The 23052-nt window shown below is 32.7% G+C and overlaps 3 protein-coding genes across 3 annotated transcripts; 1 reads left to right on the top strand and 2 right to left on the bottom strand.

Annotated features, from left to right (window-relative positions):
- Nucleotides 1–2168: 2168 nt before the first annotated feature.
- On the bottom strand, nt 2169–7916 carry LOC115451655 (nudix hydrolase 8). Its single transcript, XM_030180019.2, has 5 exons — nt 7631–7916; nt 6488–6624; nt 5125–5216; nt 4210–4420; nt 2169–2631 (listed from the first exon to the last, which is right to left on the bottom strand). Exons 1-5 carry the CDS (start codon nt 7690–7692, stop codon nt 2255–2257), a joined length of 879 nt encoding a protein of 292 aa, XP_030035879.1. The 5' UTR covers nt 7693–7916; the 3' UTR covers nt 2169–2254.
- Nucleotides 7917–8930: 1014 nt separating this feature from the next.
- On the top strand, nt 8931–12640 carry LOC115451663 (nudix hydrolase 8). The gene is made up of 4 exons (XM_030180031.2): nt 8931–9270; nt 9348–9439; nt 9872–10082; nt 10943–12640. The coding sequence occupies exons 1-4, from the start codon at nt 9165–9167 to the stop codon at nt 11314–11316; spliced, it is 783 nt and encodes a 260-aa protein (XP_030035891.1). The 5' UTR covers nt 8931–9164; the 3' UTR covers nt 11317–12640.
- A 336-nt stretch (nt 12641–12976) lies between these two features.
- Nucleotides 12977–16436, bottom strand: LOC115451647 (Golgi to ER traffic protein 4 homolog). Its single transcript, XM_030180008.2, has 4 exons — nt 16184–16436; nt 15829–16111; nt 13843–14153; nt 12977–13730 (listed from the first exon to the last, which is right to left on the bottom strand). The coding sequence occupies exons 1-4, from the start codon at nt 16294–16296 to the stop codon at nt 13484–13486; spliced, it is 954 nt and encodes a 317-aa protein (XP_030035868.1). The 5' UTR covers nt 16297–16436; the 3' UTR covers nt 12977–13483.
- Between the last annotated feature and the right edge of the window lie 6616 nt (nt 16437–23052).

Here is a 23052-nt window from a genome sequence, read left to right as displayed (position 1 = left end):
AACAACTCGCGATTCTGTTTACGTAAACTAACACGTAATATATAAGACTGTCCACAAAGGGGTAGGTAGAAGTAATGCGTCTACAATTTATCGAGTACTTTTCCTTGCCATATCCACAGAAGCAACAATAAGTATCTATTGCCATTTACACTATCAATTCTGAGAAACTCGCCAGTTTTTTTTTTGTTAATAACACGAAAATATTAATGGCATCACCTGGGAATCGAAAGCTAGACCTCACTGAAAAGTCTAGGTATAGTGCTCTTACAATGAAGTGCTTTTATATTATACTGATGGACCTGCCAGATGTATTGCCACACACTGCTTGTATTTAGACCGTTACGTAAACTACCTTTTATCTTTTAAATCTCAACAACAGTGCCTCCTATAGAGTCCAAATTATCCTATGATTCAAGGTAACTATTTTTTTTTTTTAAATTATATTGAAGTCGATTAGGTGATTTCGGAGATAAACGTGTACAAATTTCACCCATATTGCCAACTAATCCCGTTAATTTTTCAAAATTATTCTTTAATAAAACCTTCCTATAATTAGGAATACAACAAAAAATAAATTAGTCAAGCTCGTCGAGCCGTTCTCAAGTGATGCTCTCACATACAAATTTTTATTTATATAGATTTTATACATCGTCGTAAATAATTTACCTACATTAGTAAGCACTAATAAACTGCTGTTTACTATAATCTGATTTGTGCCCGAACAATCATAATGCGCAAGCGCGCGGTGACATTGCACTGTGCTCATGACCCTGAGTCAATAGTTGTCAAGTTTTCTATGCCTAGTAATTATAATACTTGTTAATGTTTAAAAAGAAAATACATTGCCTTCTCACGGGTCAAGGCAACTTAGTAAAAATGCACAATGTCCATTGTAGTTGTATTATTGTAGTCAAATTGTAATCTAGTTATAATAAACATTGTAACATATACCCGTATAATATCAGATATGTGTACTTAATTTTATATTTTTTCAACTACCTTCGACAATGCTTTAAATATTTTGTTTGTTATGTAATACAGGTAGGGAACTATAGGTCTATAACAAATTTTGCACAATTGTTTTTTATAATGTTTGTAGTATAACTGTTTTTCCTTAATAAATAAATAAATAAAATACACAATGCATTGATACCTAGCGAGCTCTCGTAAACGAGACTCAATTACTTCTGTTTTCAATAAAAAAATCTCAATCGCTTTTTTCAATCTATCCCAAAAATGGATTAATCAGAACAGTGTTTTTAATGTGCTTAGGACCTATGCACACAGCGAATTTTAACGCGCCGACAAAGTGCAGATTACGCGCGATAATGCGCTTTAACCGAAATCCAATCGGAGACAGTAAACCTTTGCACACGACCATAAATTTTGTGGCGCCGTGAGAACTTATTTGTATTGATACATACGCGCTGATATGGCGATAAAGACGCGCTGCAGTCGCACGTTTGTATTGCAAAACAGAAATCCCTGCTATTTTACTAGACTCTTCAACAGAAGTAGCCCCTTCCTCACCCTTTTCTTCGTCAATTCACAAAACGCAATACAGATGAGCTTTCAACGCTATTCTCACACGCGTTTATATCGTTTAATACGTGCGTTTGAATCAACACAAATGCATCAACCTGCTTTTTGGTCACCAAAAACGCCCTGAACACGCGCCTTTATAAGTCGGAGCATTAAATATACGCCGTGTGCATGGGCCCTTTTAGGTACAAATGGTTTAATTGGGTTATTCTAGGATCGGATTTAAGATTAAAATCAGATCGTCTATTGGAAACAGTGGAAAGTTAAAAATTATCTGAAATACCATAACTTAAATAAATGATTACTACCCTCAAGCTGGTAAAAATATCAATAGCTGGAAGATCTTTGAATTATTAAGTGACCACTACCATCCATAAACATCTACAATAATCAACAATGACCTACAGGCCTTTAAATAATATTTAATTTTATTCATAAAATTAATTCCCATTTATCTTTGTTACAGGCGAATGGACAGACCAACCAGAAGTCCCTGAAGATATCATGGAAGAAGATCCCCAGCCTGTTCTTACCAAAGAGTTTAATATATCCCAAAATGGCGGACAAGAATTATGTAAATAAATCTTGAAACGAAACGTATTTTTAAGGCATAGAAATAAATAACATTGATGTAACAAATATATATTTTTAAAACGTTAAAACAATTGCTTTCCATTAAGTCCTATTTGTACTGTATAAAAAATATAAAATTTCAATATTCACAATTTTCTATAACTAAATAATTCATCTCTCTAACAGCCGTCGGCCATTTTACTGTACGTTTTTTTATATTTAATTTTAATTTTTTACTCCGATACTCTAAGGCTTTTTGTACGACTAGCCTATTAAATTCGTGTACGTGGGGGTGGTTTGTGTATTCCTCAATGTCCATCCATTTGCAATCCTTTATTTCTCTTTGCGAAAGTATTATTTTCTCTGAGATGGCCTTCATCATCATCAGCACGTATATGTCGGAGTTCCCGTACATCATTTTGTGCGAATGTCGTATTGTGATTAGAGATTGGAAGGACGCCTCAACCCCGGTCTCCTCTCTCACCTCCCTGACGCCTGCATCGATTATGTCTTCCCCTAAAAATAAAATTACAATCGATTAAATCGCTTTACAAACTTAAAAATTATATTTTTTGAGAAAATTCCATTGATTTGTAATAAGAAAATTAATTAATTTAGGCGAATGATAGACATTATAATAAAAGTATTTAACGGTTTTTTTGTAATAGTTTTATTTCAATAATAAATATTGAAAATATATATGAAAATGTTTATGATCGAAAATCTGTTTTAATAATGATCAGAATTTAATTTAGTAATTCAAATCTCTATATATGAAATATTTAATCAAATCTCTGTAATTCTAATGATGTGGTATGAGTAATGAAGAAAATTGATATTTTAGCTATAAATTACAACCGTGCAGGGTCAGGGCGACATTATTATACGCTATCAAAAACAAAAATAATAAAAAGTTTATAATATATATGCAAAATATGAAGCAACATTATGTGTTTGAACATGATAATCTCTGAAACTGTTTCGACATTTTTGTACTAATAGGAAGCTAAATGATCTGTGTTATTTTTACCGTGGTTGGATTTTTACGTGACTAAAAATTAATGCTTAAAGTTGAGTACCTACATGTGACGATACCTTCACTCTATACATTAGAACATTATAGCAAATGTAACAACTGGGCGTTATGAGTATGTATCAGTAGCGAAGAGAGAGATAGATCGAAAAAAGCGGTTGGGTTCGTTTATTGAAAATGGCGGTAAAACGTTTGTGTTTTTTTAATTCAATAATCATAATCTATATATATAAAAGAAAGTGGTGTTAGTTACACTATTTATAACTCAAGAACGGATGAACCGATTTGGCTGAAAATTGGTGCAGAGGTAGCTTAGAACCAGGAGACAGACATAGGATACTTTTTATCCCGTTCCCACGGGAACGGGACGTGACATAAGACGTGGTATAAGAAAGCAAAATTTGGTATGGAGATAGTATAAGACCCTGGGAAGGTTATAGGCTACTGGGAAAATATATAGTGGGACTTTTATCCCGCAAAACTCCTTCACGCGGGCGAAGCCGCGAGCAAAAACTAGTTTATAATAAAAGGAGTTGTGCTTAAATTTCCTGCCGGCTTTCCTTATTGCAGAATTTCTGTTGGATCTAATTATCGTCAGAAATATTTGCAGACCGCATTAATACACATTAGTACCTATATGTTGTGGTTTCCTTTCGGTAAATTTTCACCGTTCTCCACTGGTATGTATTGTATTTATATTTTGATAATTTGTAGCAATGGCAAAGGGTCCATATAACAAAATTTATTATATAACAAATTCCAAAACAATTTCTGCCAGTTTCCCTTCATGTAGAATTTATGTAGTATCTTAATACCATTAAAACGATTTGCAGACCACATTCATATATATTAATAGCTATACTTATATCGCATCGGGTTCTCTTTCGGAAAATTTCCCTTTCGCCACGGTTTTGTACACTTATGTGATAGTGATGATGATGATGATGAGTAAGTACAACAAACATCTGCTAATAACTGATGGTGATGATGACGATTATGAATATGATAAACATCTGATGGTAACGAGTGCAGTTATATTATATCAAACTATTTCCACTAACCTCTCTCCACATACCCTCCAGGCAGTTTCCAATGCGGGTATTCGTAATGCTTCTCGGATATTGCTAGTATCTGATCGCGCTTATTGAACACCATAGCGCCGACTCCGAGGTTGGTGTGGCATGGCGGCGGCAGATTCGGCTCCGAGTCCAACGGCAGCCATTTGTACATCATCACAAAGTCATCTCTGGCATGATGGAAATTAAAGCCTTTCTAAGAATAACCAAGCTCTTATAAAATACCTAATAAAGTAATCCTTTCAATAGAATTTGTCTAACCGCCATTTTATAAACGGTCCCAATCTCAATCTTCAATCTTATTCCGAGAATGAACCAATCGAAATAACTCATTTGTATGCATGTCAAAAAATACTTTGTTGTGATTGGTTGATTTTTGAGATAGATCGAAAAAACGATTGGGTAAGTTTATGAAAAATGGCGGTAAAACGTATGTAAACGTATGTTTTTAAATTTCAAGAAGCGTAATTTATATTAAAATATTTTTTTAATTCCAATTGAATATAATCTTGTTTTGATATAATATAGCCTGCCCAGGAAATAAAAAACCTAGAGACTACTAACGAGACTGACTATAGCGAATAAGCCTATAATTGTATTTAAAAAAACTGCGCTATAACTGGGAGGTCCTTATTGCGATTCCTAGATTGATATCATTTCGTATTGGATTTATTAGGATAGATTTACCCGGGATTGAAATCTCGAAATGGCGTTGACATCAAACGGCGGATGGTAGTAAAAACTCAATAAAATGTATGGTATATTGTGCGGATCTATTTAAGATGGGATACCTGGCAACAGTAAAGAGGCAACTTTACTCATAGAACAATATCATATTAGGTCTTCCCAATATTTACATAAGGTAAGCTTAAAATCAAAATAAAGAAGTTCTTTTCTTACCTCTGCTAACAAGGGCACCCAAAATGCCTGCTTGATACTAACACGAAACCATATACACCTGTGTCCTTGTGAAGTCCATTCACTCAGAGATTCTGAAATATTATCAAAACCATAGTCAAACATTGATAATGCTTATTTGCACTCAGTATAAACAAGCCTGCCCGATGTTTCGGCGTGGTTGTTACCTGAAATTAATTACTTTTTTACTGACTTAGTACCTACTTCTAAAGCTTTTGTCCCCTTACAAGAGTCATGAAGAGGAACACCTAACTGAATATTGATAATATAGATAGACATTTCAATGATGAATAAACATTGGTTTCACATCTAGATGTTAAGCCGAAATACGCATGTCACATAAAACTATATAAAAAACTATTTTCTAGCTGTAAAATTAATATTGTGTAATGATATGCCTATGTTGTTACAACTGCTAAGCTACAACATATTTTATCAATTGAGATTTTATCAAATACAAAGTTGCACTGTACGTAGACAACATTATCATTATCTTTGTTTTTCAACTAATGTTTGATTTACACAAACATATTTTCCAGTAGCACTTATTTATAGTGTAAACATTACTATTTTTATGTATAGTGCAAAAACCAAAACACTCATCATGGCTTTACCTATTCAAGGCAGGCGGAAATGCAACCAGAATATCCAATTTTCCCCATGATGTGATAGGAAGCGACCTTATCACCATATCAGGCATAAACCATCTACCATCTACCTGGACTCTAAACCATTACTGAACAGAAAAACCTATTAACAATTTGCCCAACCCAGGATTTGAACCCATGACCCCAAAGCGGTGTCATACTTCACATGTAATACACCCATGCCATTAAAGTCATCCTTTATGTATCGTATAGTCCATTAAATTTTATTTCATGTCAATTAATACTTTAGTTTGATGTAGTATAATTTAATTACATAACAAGCTTGTTATTAACTTTATTGGAAACCAATAAAAAATATCAGCACCACCCATCAATTTTAATTATATTACATAGGTATTGTATTCTACTGTACTCTCTCTACTCTACTGCTGTACTTTACTAGTTGTATTAGAAACAAATATAAGATTTGTACTTTGTTATGTGCCATTGGAAATAGGAAATAGGCAAAATATGATACAGACTTTTACATCAAGTAATTAAAATTACATAAAATATTTGCAGATTTAGCATTATACTAAAAGCCACATTAATATCCCATTATAGCTCTTTGGCTTAAGTCTTCATAATATAGTTTTTATACAAAATCATCTATACACTCTTAGCAAAAGCAAAAACATTAAACTAGGTCAACATTAATTAAAAATAAAACAAATTTGAATATGGAATGTGTAACAAACCTTCAAGCTTATTTAAAAAGTTATTCTGTGTGCATTTTTGTTTGTTTGAATCTATGGTCAGCCCTTTGAACCTGTCTTTATCCCCTGTGAATATATCCTGGCTAACATGTCTTGCAGATTTGTGCACTGTACTGATTCTGAAAATTAAAACATTTTTTTTTATACACCTGAGGGTAAATGGAGTGGGGTCCAAATAGTGTTGACTAAGGAGAGATGATTGCCCTTTACCACTGGATACAATCATGCAGGCTATTGGAAACCGAATATGACAGAGTGATCCCAGAACATGATTTTATTATTTTACTTTATTTAGATATAAGTAATTTCACTGAAGATTTCTATAAATGGAGGTGAAACTGGAAAAGGAGCTAGCAACAATGGTTTTTGAATTTACAATTAATCTCACAATAAATTTATACTACTATGATTAATTTATTTATTTTTTTATTTATTAATAACTGAACTTTAAATATCCCAAATTTGTTAATCCATTTGAGTGATAATCACATGAGGAGATTCACCCCAATTTACTCTATGTGTACTAATATTATAAAGAGGAAGAGTTCATAACTTTACGTGTTTGTGTGGGCTAATCTCTGAAACTAATGAATGGATTTTAATAATTCTTTCACTTTTAGGAAGGTACATTACTCCTGAGTGGTATAGGTTACTATTTATTCCAGAAAAATATTTATCCTAATAAATTATTTCGTTGTTAAAGGTATTGGGAGAAATAAAGGATATAGCTTAATAAGTGTAAGTAAAATAATGTGAATATTAAGAACAACAACAGTGACTATTTAACTATTGCGAAAGTAATAGCTTATCACTTTTCTAGTTTAGTTGTAATATACATAGTCCATGAACCTAATGTCCTGGGCTCGTTCCCAGTCATTGTATCACTTTGTACGTTTTTATAGCATAAATTAGACCAAGTTTCGAGATTGACTCAAAATAAACATTTTAGAGAGCAGGCTGACTGAAAGAATCAATATTTTCTGTGTCAAAATTATAGTGTATACTTTGACCTTTAACCCATTCCTATATGGATTAAGAAATTACTGAGACTTTGATATTCTAACCTCACTTTAGTTTATATGTTTTTAAATTGCCCAAAATTAAATTGAACAAAGATTTAATTACCTCGAGAACACATTTTTGTTACTTATACATAAAATACGATTCATAATTACACTACAAAACATGTTTGCGTCGAAGTAATACAATTAAAGAAATAAAATCGCGTAACATACGAGAGGCAATGATAAATATTGAAACAAGTCACAGATATAAAAGGTATTATTTAAGATCTCTCGATGTTGAAATAATTGATAAGTATTACTATAAATACGCAAAAACGTAAATATCTATGTGTTGCTAGTTTGTTTACGAAAAAATGACGTTAGACATTTTACTAATATGACATTTTGGAATTAGAAATGTCAAATGTAGTGATGGGCCTTAAGTAGTTTTTGGTTATGCAATATGAAAAGTTATACCGAATGAAAGCAAACATTTGAGATGTAAATCAACATACAAAGTCGCGTCATTTCAATTCCATCAGTGGTGGAACTATAAACAGACATACCGACTAAAAAACACAGTAATCAAGTGATTAAAAATCACAAGTACAGCTCGAGTGGTGAGGAAAATTTTAAAGTGCTTCAAGTAGCTCAATCATCGCCTTAATCAATTTATGTTTAACGTCACTTACTCAACTAATTACATACTAATTACCTATTAACGTGTCATTCAATATGCTACTAGTGAAGCAATGTAACATCGCCTAACATGTAACTTAAATAAGTAAGTATACCTAAGGACGGTAATAGATGTAAATTGTACAATTCAATTCATTGATAAAATCAAAATAATAATAAACTTAGACGAGTTCCGTTGAAGAAACACAAGTTATAAGTAACATCGTCTATTTATGATATATCGTTTAAATATTATGGTTGCTCTTTACAAGACTTTCATTGGACGCCCAGCGATGCACCTGTAGGACAACATATTTTGTTAAATTAACACTATAGAACCCTAGGTAGCTTTTCAGTTCAGTCCCAATTGTCGCGGGGAAAATACAATAGCTCGTATCGCCTGGCCCAGCCTTGTAATTGATGAGTTTATCAGTCTACAATTTAGCGTTGGGTCACACGGAAAGATGGTACCTATGCAGCAAACGACCGCTGCACTAGCGGAATCCCTAACGTTCTAACCTATATTGGCATATCACGATAGCTAAACTGGCATCAAAGTTCCGGATAACACTAGTACACACAAGCCAAAATTGTCAACAAAAAATAATCTTGTGACTATTATAAGGAAACATTTTGTATTTTTAGGAACATTATTCCCCACACTCGTTACTTTTTAATTCATTCGCATATTTATCTTATTTAAATTATTATAATTGTACACTAAAAGAATTAAATTATTTAATAATTGTTATACATATGTAGTTTATAATTACAGTTATATAATTATAAGCAATAATCGAATTATTATAACATTCGAATGATACACTTTAGCCGCTGCGCTAGCCTACAGCTGACTTCTTACAACCGGATATAATAAAAATATTAACCTTAAATTCTAAGGTTAAAGATTTCATAAAATTTGAATTAAAAATTAATTAAAATCGATTATTATCGTGAGCAAATTTTATTATTTATAAATGGAATCCAAAATATTTCAAGGTGTTATAGATAGGTATAATGGTATTACAGTTGATTCGTTGGAAGAACCTTGTGAAAATAATATTTTTCCGACTAAGCTAATTGGTAAGTACCTGTGTTTTTTTCTTAAATACAAATTTCAAATCTTTTCTCCTGTCTTTAACCAACTCCGTATGATGTAGATTCCCTCAACAAATGGTCAGACGAAAAGAAGAGGTGTGTATGGTTCAAAGTGAACATCAAAGATGCTGCTTGGGTGCCCATATTAGCTAATGTAAGTAATTAATTAAAACGTAATATTTATTAATTTGCTAAAGTACTATGAAACCGAGGAATCTTGGTTTAACTGCCAACTTGATCTACAATTTTGTTGGCTCACTAGTTTAAGGTTATATGTTATATTTAAAATTATATTTATTGTCTTCTAATTCTAGCCAACATGGAAGATTTTTAATCCCGTTTTTGCTACATAATTAAAAATTAACATAGGTCTTTGTAATAGTAATAGTGAGCTAGTAATTTTTGTTCTATGAGTAGGTAGTACACATCATTTATGGATTATGAATTTGTATATAATTTATGCAAATTGTTGGTAGGAATATTGATCGGAATTTACAATTATTATATATGACAGCAAAGTCCATAAATACTTACAAAGCATCATGATGTATTATAATTTTTTTAATGCTATTTAATTTTGCTCCAGGAAGGTTTCAACTTCCATCATTCCAGAGATAATTTTGTAACAATGTACAAATGGCTGCCAACGGACAGTAAGTCTAACTTGCCGCCAGCCAGTCACACAAACCTGGGTGTTGGCGGGCTGGTATTGAATGAACATGATCAGATATTAGTTGTGATTGAACAACACACTGAGTTTGTTCATTGGAAACTTCCTGGGGGATATGTTGAGAAAGGTGTGTATCATTGACTTGTTATTAATTGGGTATACAGACACCAGTATAATGTAAAATTTAAAATATGTTACATCTGAAAAATTTATCTGTAACTTATGCATCTGCGTTTTTTAATCTTGGTGTATTCATGTTATTTATGTAAGAGTTTTTTTTCTTTAATTTGAATATTTTACTGAGATTCAGATTGTCATTTGACTTATCATATAAATTATTAAATTGCGTGCTCACTATTACAAGGTTCCATTGTATATTTTTTTACAAATTATGACTATCTGTTTCAGTTACTCCAATAATCTCCAAGATAATTTAAAGGATAACCATGAATTATTGTTTTAAATTTTTTACAAATATGAAAATTATGAAGTTTTATTTCCAATCACAAATAAAAATTACTGTAGGGTCTTGTAATAATGAGCCAGCAATTACTGCAAGGATTTTAATTTACATTAACATAATCAATGAAGATATAATGTTATACTTATTGTTTTATCTCTGTATCACTAGAGATAATGATTTAGAATTTCTTTATGACTATAGATAAGTTAGATACAGCTACAATCATATGAATTATGTAAAACAGTTTTTCTTTATACAACTAATAAAGTGCGCAATTTACTGTGTTGTATGTAGCGTAATGTTTACCCACAAATAGAACTAAATTAAACACTCCATAGCACTGGTGTGCTGGTTATAACAGAATGACATGTTATGTATCGTAATGCATTTTATTTTGGATTGTTGAATAACTTTTTAGTTTTTTAATACCAAAATACAGTGACATAAAACATAAATTTGAGTAATTAGATATTTTGTATGTACAAAATAATGGTCTATAAAATAATTTTATTTTGCAATTCCAGGAGAGGACATTAAAGATGCAGCAATTAGGGAGGTGAAGGAAGAGACGGGAATAGACGCCACATACGACACAATGGTTACACTGAGGCATACCCACAACATGTCGTTCGGAAACTCTGACATATATGTAGTAGTGATGTTGCGAGCTGTTTCGAATACCATCACCAAATCTGACGAGGAGATAGCTGCATGTAAATGGATGGATGTGCAAGAATTCCTTAACCATCCTAATGTCCATGAATTTAACCGTTTCATAGTGAATCAAGCCATGGATTTGAAAAATAGAAAATTAAAATTAAACTTAAATCAGCATGTTATACATATTGGGAAGAGGATGAAGGAGATGACTTCAATGGTTCTAGAAGATGCGTTATGATTTAGGCGTTTAGTAAATTTATATTGTGTATTGGGTTAATATTTAATGAATATAGATTTTATATCTATAGGCAGCAATAGTAAGTAAATATTTATGTATGGTTTCAGAACTAAATAGCTTGGTTTTGGTAACTTATCTCAACAAATATTGATTTCTTATGTTTACGCGAATGTTAGAAATTGAAATTAAACTACTTTTCGGATTCTATCGCCGGTTTTTATATTTTAGTTTCCTCCTGACGTTTCGAAGACTGCAGCCTTCATGGTCCCCCCGACAGAGTCTCCTTCGTGACCATGAAGGCTGCAAAGTCTACGAAACGTCAGGAGAAAACTAAAATATAAAAAACCGCGATAGAATCCGAAAAGTAGTTATTTCAACCAATATTATCTTACGTGATGGTTAAACAATATTGGTATTTTTACACACACACTCACAGCTGTGATCCCGAAGGGGTAGCCAGAAGCGCAATTGGTGCACCCAATTTCCGCCTAGCGTATTCACTCCCATGTGGCGATAGAGAAGGCCGGTCACTGCCCGACCCGGGGATCGAATACCAGACCTCAGCACTGCAGTCATACTGTTGTATATTTTTAGTATAAGCATAATCTAGTTCGTACCGCGTTACTACTTGGCTTGCGAAGCTCTGATACATTGTCTGCTTTATTATATGTATAATTTACTATATTATTACTATTTAATATTAGTATCATTTATACTTCTGCTTCAGGCAATAACCGAATACTGATAAGAAATCAGGGTGAAACGGGATACACATTTGTATAAATAAGATATATTCTAGAATAGTCCAGATTGTGATATCTAATACGTAAGAATATTGTGAACTCTCAGGAATAATGGTAATAGATGCAATTATTAGTTTTATACAATCTTTTAGTTACGTTTAACTACATATTGGGTGTTTTTATGGAGTATATTATTTTTATGCTGATGCTACACATAGACAAACATTTGAACAAAGACTTTGCCACATATTTGAACACAGTTACAGACACTGACCAAATTTAATTTTTTATGGCTTTTTCTTTTAGGTTTCCATATAATCGATTCGCCTTCAAGCAACTCGATAACTGAACGCTTAGATGTGTGGTCGAAAAACCGATACCGAATGGCAAATACGCAAACATTTAAACAAATTTACGCAAATACCCGTGCCACACATGAGTTCGAACAAGTGTTCAAATATTATTGCTATGTGTGGCGCCGGCATTATAATGGTCATTATGTTTGTTATGAAGGGCAAAATATTTTATCAATTAATTTAATTTTATGTTGTTAGTGCGGCTATTATGTTATTGATTGCAGATTATCATTCTTTGGGATAACTTTTGCATAATGTTGCAGTAGGATATATTTACTGCATTCAAATAAATACTAGAATGTTAAAACAATCTACAATTGTACTATTTATTCAAAGTTTACGACATTTTACACAAATGAATAACCAAGGGAATGGCTGTTTAGTTTTAGTTTAGCAAATTATTTAAATAACTTTATTTCAATTAGATTTCAAGTACAAAACAATAATACCATAAAATTAGTAATAATTATACAAACATATTTATAATGATCGATATTCGTACGCATTCTATATTATAGTTACAGTGTACAGTACATTGTGGGAATAAAAAAAACATTCCTAATTATTCATAAGTAAATAATGGATATATTTTCAATTTATAAGTATAATTTTAGTTAAATAAATAATGTGAAACATATACACTTTTCTTGCCTTCAGTTGTAATGATGTAAAAGTTCTTGTGAACATTCAGAATAGAAACCATTGAACTCTACACAACCAGTGGTATATCACACAATGCGAAATCCTTCCATCCAAATTGACATATATTTAGGTAACATGAATTTGTATTATTACTGTAAAAATACACTAATCAATTCACTATTCTTCTATTACGCAGTGCAATATCAAATCTACATCACTGTTGCCTACGATACACCACAGCCGTATTGGAGATAAAACCAGACTATTATAATTGCTTAGTTCATTCGTTAAGTCACAGTTATGAACACATCCATAAAACTGACCAATCACAGAGCAGCGATACTTATACAAATTCAAATGTGATGTAACAATGACCAAGCCCACATGTCATCCAAACTACTGTCATGAACTTATGCATTGAACATATCAGTCTAAATCAGGGGCTGATGCATTTCTGCCCATTGTTTCTCCGTCATCGTCTGAACTATCAACATCGCCAATGATCGTCTTTAAGAGGCCTCCAAACATTGAATTGGCGTTTTTATGATCTGGTGGTATTTCTATTCCAAACCAAATGCGGCCAATATTGTCTAGATATACTGAGTAATTTGGATCCCTTTTTATGCTAATTGCGTACCAGTTTCTAAGTACCTTGAATTGATGGACATGTTTCCTGAAAAAAAAAAAGTTTGGTAAAATTATTTTAGATATTAACCTAACATTCCTTATAATTTTTTTTAAAAAGGTTTCGGTTTTTTTTTTCAAATTACTCAAAATCTACTTACTCTTCAATAGCGCGTAGTAAGAACCAAAGAAAATTTAATAATGGGAATAAGTATGGTGGCCCTTTGTCATTCTTAATGGTTGGATGTGATCCTGTATATGTGTCAAAGGTCTCTATGGCCATTTGTATGTTCCGTAAACACAGGAATTGTAATACCGCTTGCGCTATGAACAAATCTATTTCTGACTTGATTCCCTTTGTTGTATGCAATTCTATAAGCATATTAGCATAAGCAGATCCATCACTAGAGTGTAAGAAATGTCTGTGGGCAGCTGTGTATTTTTTCTCTTTCCAGTATACTTCTGCAATTTTCTGAAAAAATATATGAAACAAAATATTATAAATGCAGGAACACACAGGCTCAATCACACACATCCAAATCATTAAATTAAAACTATTTTATCATAGTTTTTCCCCTCGAGGAAATTATAATATAAAAACCGCAAAATAGTTTAATTTTAATGCCTAACATTCAATGAATATTTGTGGTACACAGCAACATTTCCCATCAGCCGCAAAGCCAATTGTAACAATGGCATGTTAGACTAAGTCCTAATCCCTCTCAGTAGTAGAGGCCTGTGCCCAGTAATGGGGCAGTATATAATACAGGACAGGACGGGTAATTATATTAATTTTACAATAATTAAAGAAAGGCAATTTGTGACAACATTTTTAGTCACCATATAATATTTTATATAGAAATGTCCTTTTTCCTTATGACTCCAGTAATAATGGCCCTAATGTGGTGCGAAATACAGGGTAATTTGTGTCTTAGGTCAACAATTATCAGGTATGTAATCCCGTGCATTTAATACAATACAATGCCACTAATAATTGACTCACAGTACCAAGAAAATCATAAATCAAAATTTATTGAAATGCAAACTTAAAACTGAAACTAATACTATATTTTCCTAAATTTGTGGTAATGATTTCATCAATTTGGCTAGCAGCATTACAATCTACAAGCTTTTACAAGACCCATGATTAAAACAATACTTGACATTAATGCATGGTTCTGTAAACAATGTGGGTGTTGTTTTTTTATGTGTAGGTTATTGAAAGTCATTGTGTGCATAGTAGCGAGCAGAATATATTTAAATCTTATTACCTTAGATAATATAAAAATAAATGTTGAGTTTCACATTTTATTGTATGTTAAAATGTTATCACAAAAATCTCAAATACATTAAAAAATTGGCAAAGACATTATGGTTGTATGTTTTTATGATATGGTAAAAATACAAATCTCAAAAATTTTCATTTAAAAAAATATTCAACACATTTTTTTTATACCTCTGAATGAACTGACTTTAAGGTTATAGCTTAAGGTCCATTTTTCATACATTTTGTTTCACCTTTAATCTGGGTAACTAAACAAGTATTGACAAGTAAAGAATTTAAATTCATGTCTAGTTAGTGATTAGTTCTCGCAGTTGAAAGAAAAACGTAAAAATAATTAATATGCATGGATATTTTGGCCTTTAAAATTTAATACGACGAAATTTTTCAGATTAAAGGCGAAACAAAATGTATGAAAAATGGACCTTCAGCTATAACCTTAAATGAGTTAGTTGTAGTTTTTTTGCTTGATAGTAAGCACTAGAACTGTATATAAAGAGTAGTAAAGTGATTTAGAATCATTGGGGAAACTAGCAGGTAGCATGACAGGCTAAATGCCATAAGCGTGACTCACAGGAACTTCAAAACTGTAACATTTACATAGTATTTTTTAATAAGGCCTCACTATTGACGATTTGTTGCAAATATCTATGCAGCCACAGAATTTTCACAATAGGAGAGACCCGATTTGATTAATTTGGTATGGACTCATTTGCCATATTTACACCACTATACAGAATTTGAAATTGCTAAGTCCTGAGTGGCACTATGTCTTAGCCAGATATTCAGTTTTGTCTCATAATGTACAGTAAGTACACAAATTATTATATCTATAAAATAGAATTATAGTTGAACAGTAGCTAACCTTGTGAAGTAATGGGTGTCCTTTCTTGTTGCTATCCATCGACCATTTTACAGCATTGCTAAGATATGTTTCCCTTTCAGGTATACTTGCGCTCATGATTTCAAATAGTTTGGCTATTTTGTCGATCCATTCTTCGCATGGTTTGGTCTCAGATTTCGTCAAAACATCGATGAGCAATATTGCCAAGTCTGCTCCACTGCCTTGTTGATCGCGTTGAAGCAACAGCGTAGATCCTTTGTATAATAAATTTAATAGCTCTGTATATTTTTTCTGGCTAAGGAATCTGGAAAAATCAGCACATTTTAAACATTTGGCCCATGTCGAAACTCGTAAAGAAATTCATTTTCTTAAGTACCTAAAATAAAGTGTTCTGTACATCTGATGTGCTTCATAATATTGACCCGCGTTTATAGACGCTTCTAATTTATCTAAAACTCTCCCAACACCTCTGTCTCCTCGCGTTGCCATAGTTTATTTTCAAGAACACTCTACTTTTACGATTTCGTGACAAAATATACCAATTTACGCCATAACCACAATCTTAAATTGTCAGAAGAAAAAGTGCTGACTGAAATAATGAATTGTATTCCTTTCTCTATTTTAGCACGCCATCGATGTAATGAGTGAGGGAGAAAAGTAATAAACAATGATGTACGTTGTAGTTGTCATACCGTGGCACGCATGGAGGATGTCAGAAATGTTTCGTTCAAAACTCTGGTAACTATAATGCTTAGGCATGACATAATATTTAGCATATATTAGAAAATATAAAAAAAATATTTATACAATATCCAAGTTGTACAATGTATACGTACAGAAAAGTAGAGTTACTTTTTTTAAATATCATTGAGTACAGTGTCTCTGTCAAAATTTTTATTTTGCAAAGTTATCTGGACTTCTTTAATAAATAATAATATTATTTATGTGTAAGTACTGGGTACAAATTCCGAATTGGGCAAAGTGATATTGGGTTTACCTGTTCAATATATTCAGTCCCGAGTCTGGAATTAGTGCTCAATTTGAAAATCAGTTTGTCTCTTATCTCATCATGTGACTTAACATTTTATGTGGCGAAAGATAAGTGCCTTAGTTACATCTCTGCCTACTCCGTTGCGGATAAAGGCATAATGCGTTTGTAAATGTAAGAAATGACTTTTAACCATTACGTATTATTACATATTGAGCCGTTACGTATTGTAACCTACTACGTACAATCCCACTTTAGATTTCAAATATTTACTTAACACAAACTTCACTATACCACTTTATGGATAAATACCTATAAACTATGTATAAATAGGTAAATATTAACCTTTTTAAGACGTCTTTCGTCTAGACTGTAGTATATTAAAGTATCAAACCATTTCACTCCCAAAATAATAACTAGACCCAATTCCAAATCCAAAGATGATATCAAGGTTAGTTTGATCTAGGAAATTCCCGCCTCCTTAATAAATGTAGGGTAGGTGTTACGTATAAGTACACGCTGTTGGATATATAATAATATGAATAATCTTATATAATTTAGATATTCTGAAAAATATTCCTTCTTTGGTCACAAAAAGCCTCTCAAGGTTTACGACAGGCTAAATAACGCTAGCGACAGATAGGTAAGGGAACGTTGCTTACTTTGCATTCGACATTTCGACGTTACATTATATACATCACTGTCCCTACTTACCGTATGATCTAGTAAAGGAACTTATTTATATAGCCAAGCCAAAAAAGTGTTTTTTTTTTGTTAGTATTTTTTTTATTGTTAACGCTGCGAAGTGGTTTTTTCCTTAATGATTCAACAAATTTAAAACATTTATTTCACGCGACTTGCGTCATGGCATTAGGATTATCACAAAGAGTGAAGATGGGATGGGGGAAGTGTTTTACTATTTCTAGAATTAAGTGAGGTGAAGCCCGAAGAAAATATCGATCAGCAAGAGATAAAAACATCACTAGACGGTTGGCATAGTTATGCCGGCCTGCCTAATTGCTGCTTCAACCCTCGCTTGAAAAGCCCCAAGTAATAGGAAAGACTCTGTACAGTCTAAACTTTAGTCTAGATAGACCACAAAGACGTAACAAACCTAAAACACAACTGCGGTAACTAAACGTTAGAATATAGAGCAATGTATGCCACGTGTAATGGCAAGTCGTTGTGAATAATAAATACCATAAGGATTTACGTAGGTGCAAAGAAAAGTTATTGTTCTGGGCCTTTGCCCGGGCCCAGGTGAGAAATTTGTTTTATTCATGGTAAATTTCGACGCAACGTATCTAACGGATGCAAAGTGTAATAAAACGCACTGCAGATACATAACACAAATTGGTTTTGGACCATTTATGTTATTTGAAAACCAATATTGATTTTGTTACGGTCTAAAAAATCCTCTTGGTATATTTACAGGTTCTTTAGTAAAATATACGACCTACAGATCATAATCTTGTAAAAAATACTCAAAGTATTGACTAAGTACCTACATAAATGCCTAGGCGATTAAATTTTTCTGCCTGCCTGGCTTTTTGCCGCATGGTGCTGACCCTATACCCGCCACTAGGGGACGAGAGTAAAATGGTCCATTTCCATAAAAAACAAAAACGCCAAATTCACACAATATAAGCAAAGTTAAAAAAAATTAAAAACTTTTTTTTGCCGTTTTGCCGCCATCCTAAAATTAGTGGCGGTTCAACTACGCCATGCTATTAACGGTACAATTATTACTTATTATATAGTAACCGGCTTTATTATTTACTAGCCTAATGGCATTTTAGACACGTTTAATCCCGAAATAATAGCGCCCTTACCCTATAGTCTACAGATGTCCCGTGTGGAGCGAAAATGGTAACGCAAGGCCCTGGACGGAGCAACCAAAAGTTTCCCGATTATAACAATTTCGTAGGTAAGATGCTAAAAAAAGTCCTATAAGGCACTGCGCGATGCCTCCATAAGCGCGTGACCCCGGGCAATTGCCCGGTTTGCCTTCTAAAGCCGTCACTACCCTGAAATTAGTTGTTGCTGAAATACCAGTGCAATCTGAAGCCAGAATCAGCTATAATGGCCCTCTGGTTGCTAACAACATCCCGGCGTGACGGCGGGCTACTTCGTGCCGTTCATTTGCATCAATAAGGTGTTACGTTACTTGTTAAATTGGGGATCCGAGATGTCGGAACTATAATTTAGAGCGACAATCGCTGTAATTACATTGCGAAAGGGTATTGGATATATTTTGGTTCCGGCTGGAGTAACCACAATGCTCTTAGTAATAAATACTTAGCACAAAAAATCGTATTAAAGCTGTGCTGAGCGTCAGTTTTTCTATGGAGTCTTGATTCTTTGGAGTCCAACACAGCAAGACTTAAAAGACTGTTAAAAAGTAATTCTGCCTCGTAACAAATGCAATAAATGCTCATGTCGCCAATGCATAAATTATATAAGGGACAGCGGGGCATTGTTGGTCTCTTCTTGAAGTTTTTTATTATAGATATATTATTCACAATAAAATATAATTAAGTTTATGATTGATGTACTTATGATATATTTACTTATGTTTTTTATATACATTGCCACAATTTGCCTATGTCCTAAGCCAAAGAGAATTATAATATATATGGAAAGTCCTAAGCTGTCTCCCTCACGACTATTTATAAAAAAATTGGCATGCATACGATAGTCATTGAAACAAATAGGTTATAAAAATAAATATAAACTCAATGAATGAGATCATACCAATGTGCGTAATACTGGCATAATACAAAGTTATTGCACTTTATGACAAATGGTTACCGACTCTGGTTACCGACGTATTATAACAAAGGCCACAATTTCCATCTCCGCGCGTTAATCTCAGTTCAAACAGATTTATCGCTTTACTCAAAAGGGGAAGCGGCGCAGACCGAAGAATATTTTCGTATCGCCACATAGAATTTTCAAATAAATCGCTCGACTCCGTCTATGGCGTGGATTGCGTTCGGCTGCTTGGATTTGGACCGTGGCCAAAGGTCCTTCTTTCCATTATCAACTTTTATTATCTGTTTAACTTGATAAGTCACCGTAATGGAAACATAATTCATAATCGTATTCAGTTAATAACTTTTTTTTATTGATGATATAATTTGTCTATATCAAATTTTATCTTTAACATTACTCCAATTTTTCTACCATTTAAAGTAGAGTAAACCTCATCATTTTATAAACTCTTCTGTGTGACGAAATATACATTAACCGTTTCTCGGCAATGAAAAAAACTTAAATGACTAATATTAGAATTATATCATGTAATCAATCAAAGGACATACAAGACTATAACGACAATGTACTTTCATCAATGTAAGTTTTATAGAGCTAGTTACGTTCTACGGTGGTCTTGAATTCTAAAGCGAAGGTAGATATTTATGATCCATATATTTCTGTATTTTTCATACACTGGATTACCTAAAAACTTGACTGGATTTTTATAAAATTTGGGAGAAACATAGATCATGTCCAGGATTAAGAAAATCATTAGGAGCATCTTAATTACTCATTTAATGACACACCAGTAGGCTATGCATTATTGAAATTACTGATAACACCATTATACAAAAATAAAAAATCGGATGCACATGCCCATTAAAGGTATGTACAACTTTACATTACACGAATTATTATACAATTTCATAATAGAAAAGCATATAGGATATTTTCTCCGGAAAAATAGAGCTACCAGGAAAGCTTATAAATATATGCTTATAATACGGATGCAATTTAGTTACCTTTACGTAACACATGCAATACAGGAAGTTGTTCTGCCTACCTTCTTCCGGCTGCCGCCGCGACTTCTCAGTGTTTGTCCTACGCTTCACAAACATCTTGAATAAACATGGATATTTGTATAAATTATTAGCCTTTTTAGTTTCGCTGTTGTAAGAGTAAACTTCTAGCATTGCGATGTTGAATAAGGATTTCGGAATCGAGTTGAAGTTACTGCTAGTTTTGCAGTTTCTTGTTATATCAGCGTTTGTTTATTGGTCTCGTGGATGTGTGCTTAAGCTGTATACTGTAAGTGCATAGGTTCAAGATTCAATTTCCAAAATGGGCAATGCAAGTTAATATTTTTTACAGAGACAATCATGGTTAGGTACTAAGTACATACGTTTTCCCCTGCTAGTTTTTATATTTAAAAGGCAGGTATTTATTTTCCAAATAAGAGTAACATATAAACGATTTGAATACAAACTTACGTGTATAAAATATTCACTTATTCGTACCTTTATATTGCGGTCAGGTACACCGGTATTTTATGCCCTCGCTTCTTAACCTTTACTTGAAACAACCGCATAACAGTTTAGATATAACCTTATATAATATCATATCAACGAGTACGACAGCGGGGCCACGTGCAGCCTCATCAATATTTGCAAAGAGTTAGAAATTACGCTAGCAATGAACTTTTCAATTTTGCCGACGCGGGCGGCTTGCCAGACAAAATGGATGTCGACTAAACTGAATCTCTTTTTGTTTTATTTACATTTCTACTCGCTTTACGGGTTTGGGTATAAACCAGTTCGGTGGTGGATTTACAATTTTTGTAGCTGTAGGCAAAATAAAAAGGTTTAAATCTAGCTAGCAGATCGGATTCGATACTATAATTGGATCTTTTGAATTGGAGCAGACGCCTCTGGTAGTCTCTAATATTGACGTATTCGCTTCGAGCTGCATCAGAATATTCTCATATGAGTACAGTTTAGATAAAAGATATTAGAGTATGCTATAAGCAATATAATAGAGATTATAGATATTATTATTCTTCTGTAGGAAGGAGCTATATATTTAGGTCGTAAACATTCTCACCAGAATAAAATAAACAAGAAAAGAAAAACAACCAAGAGATAATGCGTGGTTCCGTTTATTTCATTTGCCAGTATAATAGTGTATAAAATAACCATTAATAAATTTAGCCTAGGCAGTAAACAAGACAAAAAAGGTAATTCTGAAGCCTTAATATTAACACGTTACTCGACCCACTCAGGGTGTTCACCTTTCCAGTCATTGCCTTTACTGTAGGCACAAACTTCGATATTTCTAAATATCGTAATATGTTTTAACATTATTAAAAGTAAAAACAATAATTTCATTTAAAGACCTTTGAAATATATCCTTTTCTTTCAAATCTGTAAGATAGGAACATCTTTGGTATTTTAAAAGATCTATTTCAAATCTATTATGAAGAAGTCGCTCCATCCCTTGGTCCCTAATGAAATCTATAAGGAAACATTCCTTCACGAAATCTAAAAAATACCAATTTAGTACCTACAAACGAGTGACAACGAAAATTACGTGAGTCATTGATTTTTCAATTATTCTTTAGTAGCTTTTGGTAGCTCCTTCGTCTGTGTAGAATTCGGTTCGTGACAAATTTCATCAAAATGGGTTTAATTGTTTATCTGTGAAAGTGTAACAGACTACTTACTTTCGCTCTCTTTTGCATTTATGTATTTGATAGTAGGAGCGGATAACAGTTTGTGAAATGTGATATTAATAAAAACAACGTTTCTACAGTCACTGTCAAAAAAATTGTCTAATATCAAGACTAAATTTTTTTTGGACTATGTTCCCACATTATATATTATTAGATTATAAATAATGACCTTTGTACTATTTTTTAAAAGACAAAATATTAAACATTTAATTTAAGCCTCAGATATCATTATTTTTATAGTAAATATCGTTGCAGAGTTACGGAAGCGTGCACGCGATCGGGCGCTGAAAATACTCAGTCATGTGCATGGAGTGGCATCGGGAAAAAATAAAAATACTCCTGTTTACGAACCGGAATTCCGGTCTGGGTTTTAGTTACAAACGTTTTAAAAATCATCGATTCAACATTTGACAATTTGTTGTTTTCAATATATCTCTGCAATCCATTTATGGATGCATTTAAATTATATATACTACGGAAATAGAAACCGAAGTAGATGATATAATATTTTCGTAAATCCGTGACCAACAATATGATAATTTTGTGAACCAGTGCGAACTTACCTCAATAGGTATTTAAATTGCATATATTACATAATATATATCTAGATAGCGCAATGTATGCTTTCTAGTACATAGTTATTATCTAGGAAAGTCTACCATGTAGCTGAGTTTGCAAAACTAATATATATATGTATATACATTTATCGAATTTCTCTGCCTACTAATTTGTAATATTGATATCAAAACGGCTCTATCATATTTCATAAAAA

Source organism: Manduca sexta, chromosome 12 (assembly GCF_014839805.1).
Source record: "Manduca sexta isolate Smith_Timp_Sample1 chromosome 12, JHU_Msex_v1.0, whole genome shotgun sequence".
In the NCBI taxonomy this organism is placed as follows: Eukaryota; Metazoa; Arthropoda; class Insecta; order Lepidoptera; family Sphingidae; genus Manduca; species Manduca sexta.
This window is presented reverse-complemented; position numbering and strand designations above follow the sequence as displayed.

Bases quoted from the DNA above. Each gene is read 5' to 3' on its own strand.
- LOC115451655 (XM_030180019.2), bottom strand. From the start codon at position 7,692: ATGTTTTGTAGTGTAATTATGAATCGTATTTTATGTATAAGTAACAAA. The intron at 6,625-7,630 runs GTAATTAAATCT...TTTAATTTTCAG, and splicing joins AACAAAAATGTGTTCTCGAG to AATCAGTACAGTGCACAAAT. The intron at 2,632-4,209 runs GTTAGTGGAAAT...TTTTATTTTTAG, and splicing joins TGGAGGGTATGTGGAGAGAG to GGGAAGACATAATCGATGCA.
- LOC115451663 (XM_030180031.2), top strand. From the start codon at position 9,165: ATGGAATCCAAAATATTTCAAGGTGTTATAGATAGGTATAATGGTATT. The intron at 9,271-9,347 runs GTAAGTACCTGT...CGTATGATGTAG, and splicing joins TTTTCCGACTAAGCTAATTG to ATTCCCTCAACAAATGGTCA. The intron at 9,440-9,871 runs GTAAGTAATTAA...ATTTTGCTCCAG, and splicing joins GGGTGCCCATATTAGCTAAT to GAAGGTTTCAACTTCCATCA.
- LOC115451647 (XM_030180008.2), bottom strand. From the start codon at position 16,296: ATGGCAACGCGAGGAGACAGAGGTGTTGGGAGAGTTTTAGATAAATTA. The intron at 16,112-16,183 runs GTACTTAAGAAA...TGATTTTTCCAG, and splicing joins TACAGAACACTTTATTTTAG to ATTCCTTAGCCAGAAAAAAT. The intron at 14,154-15,828 runs GTTAGCTACTGT...ATATTTTTTCAG, and splicing joins GACACCCATTACTTCACAAG to AAAATTGCAGAAGTATACTG.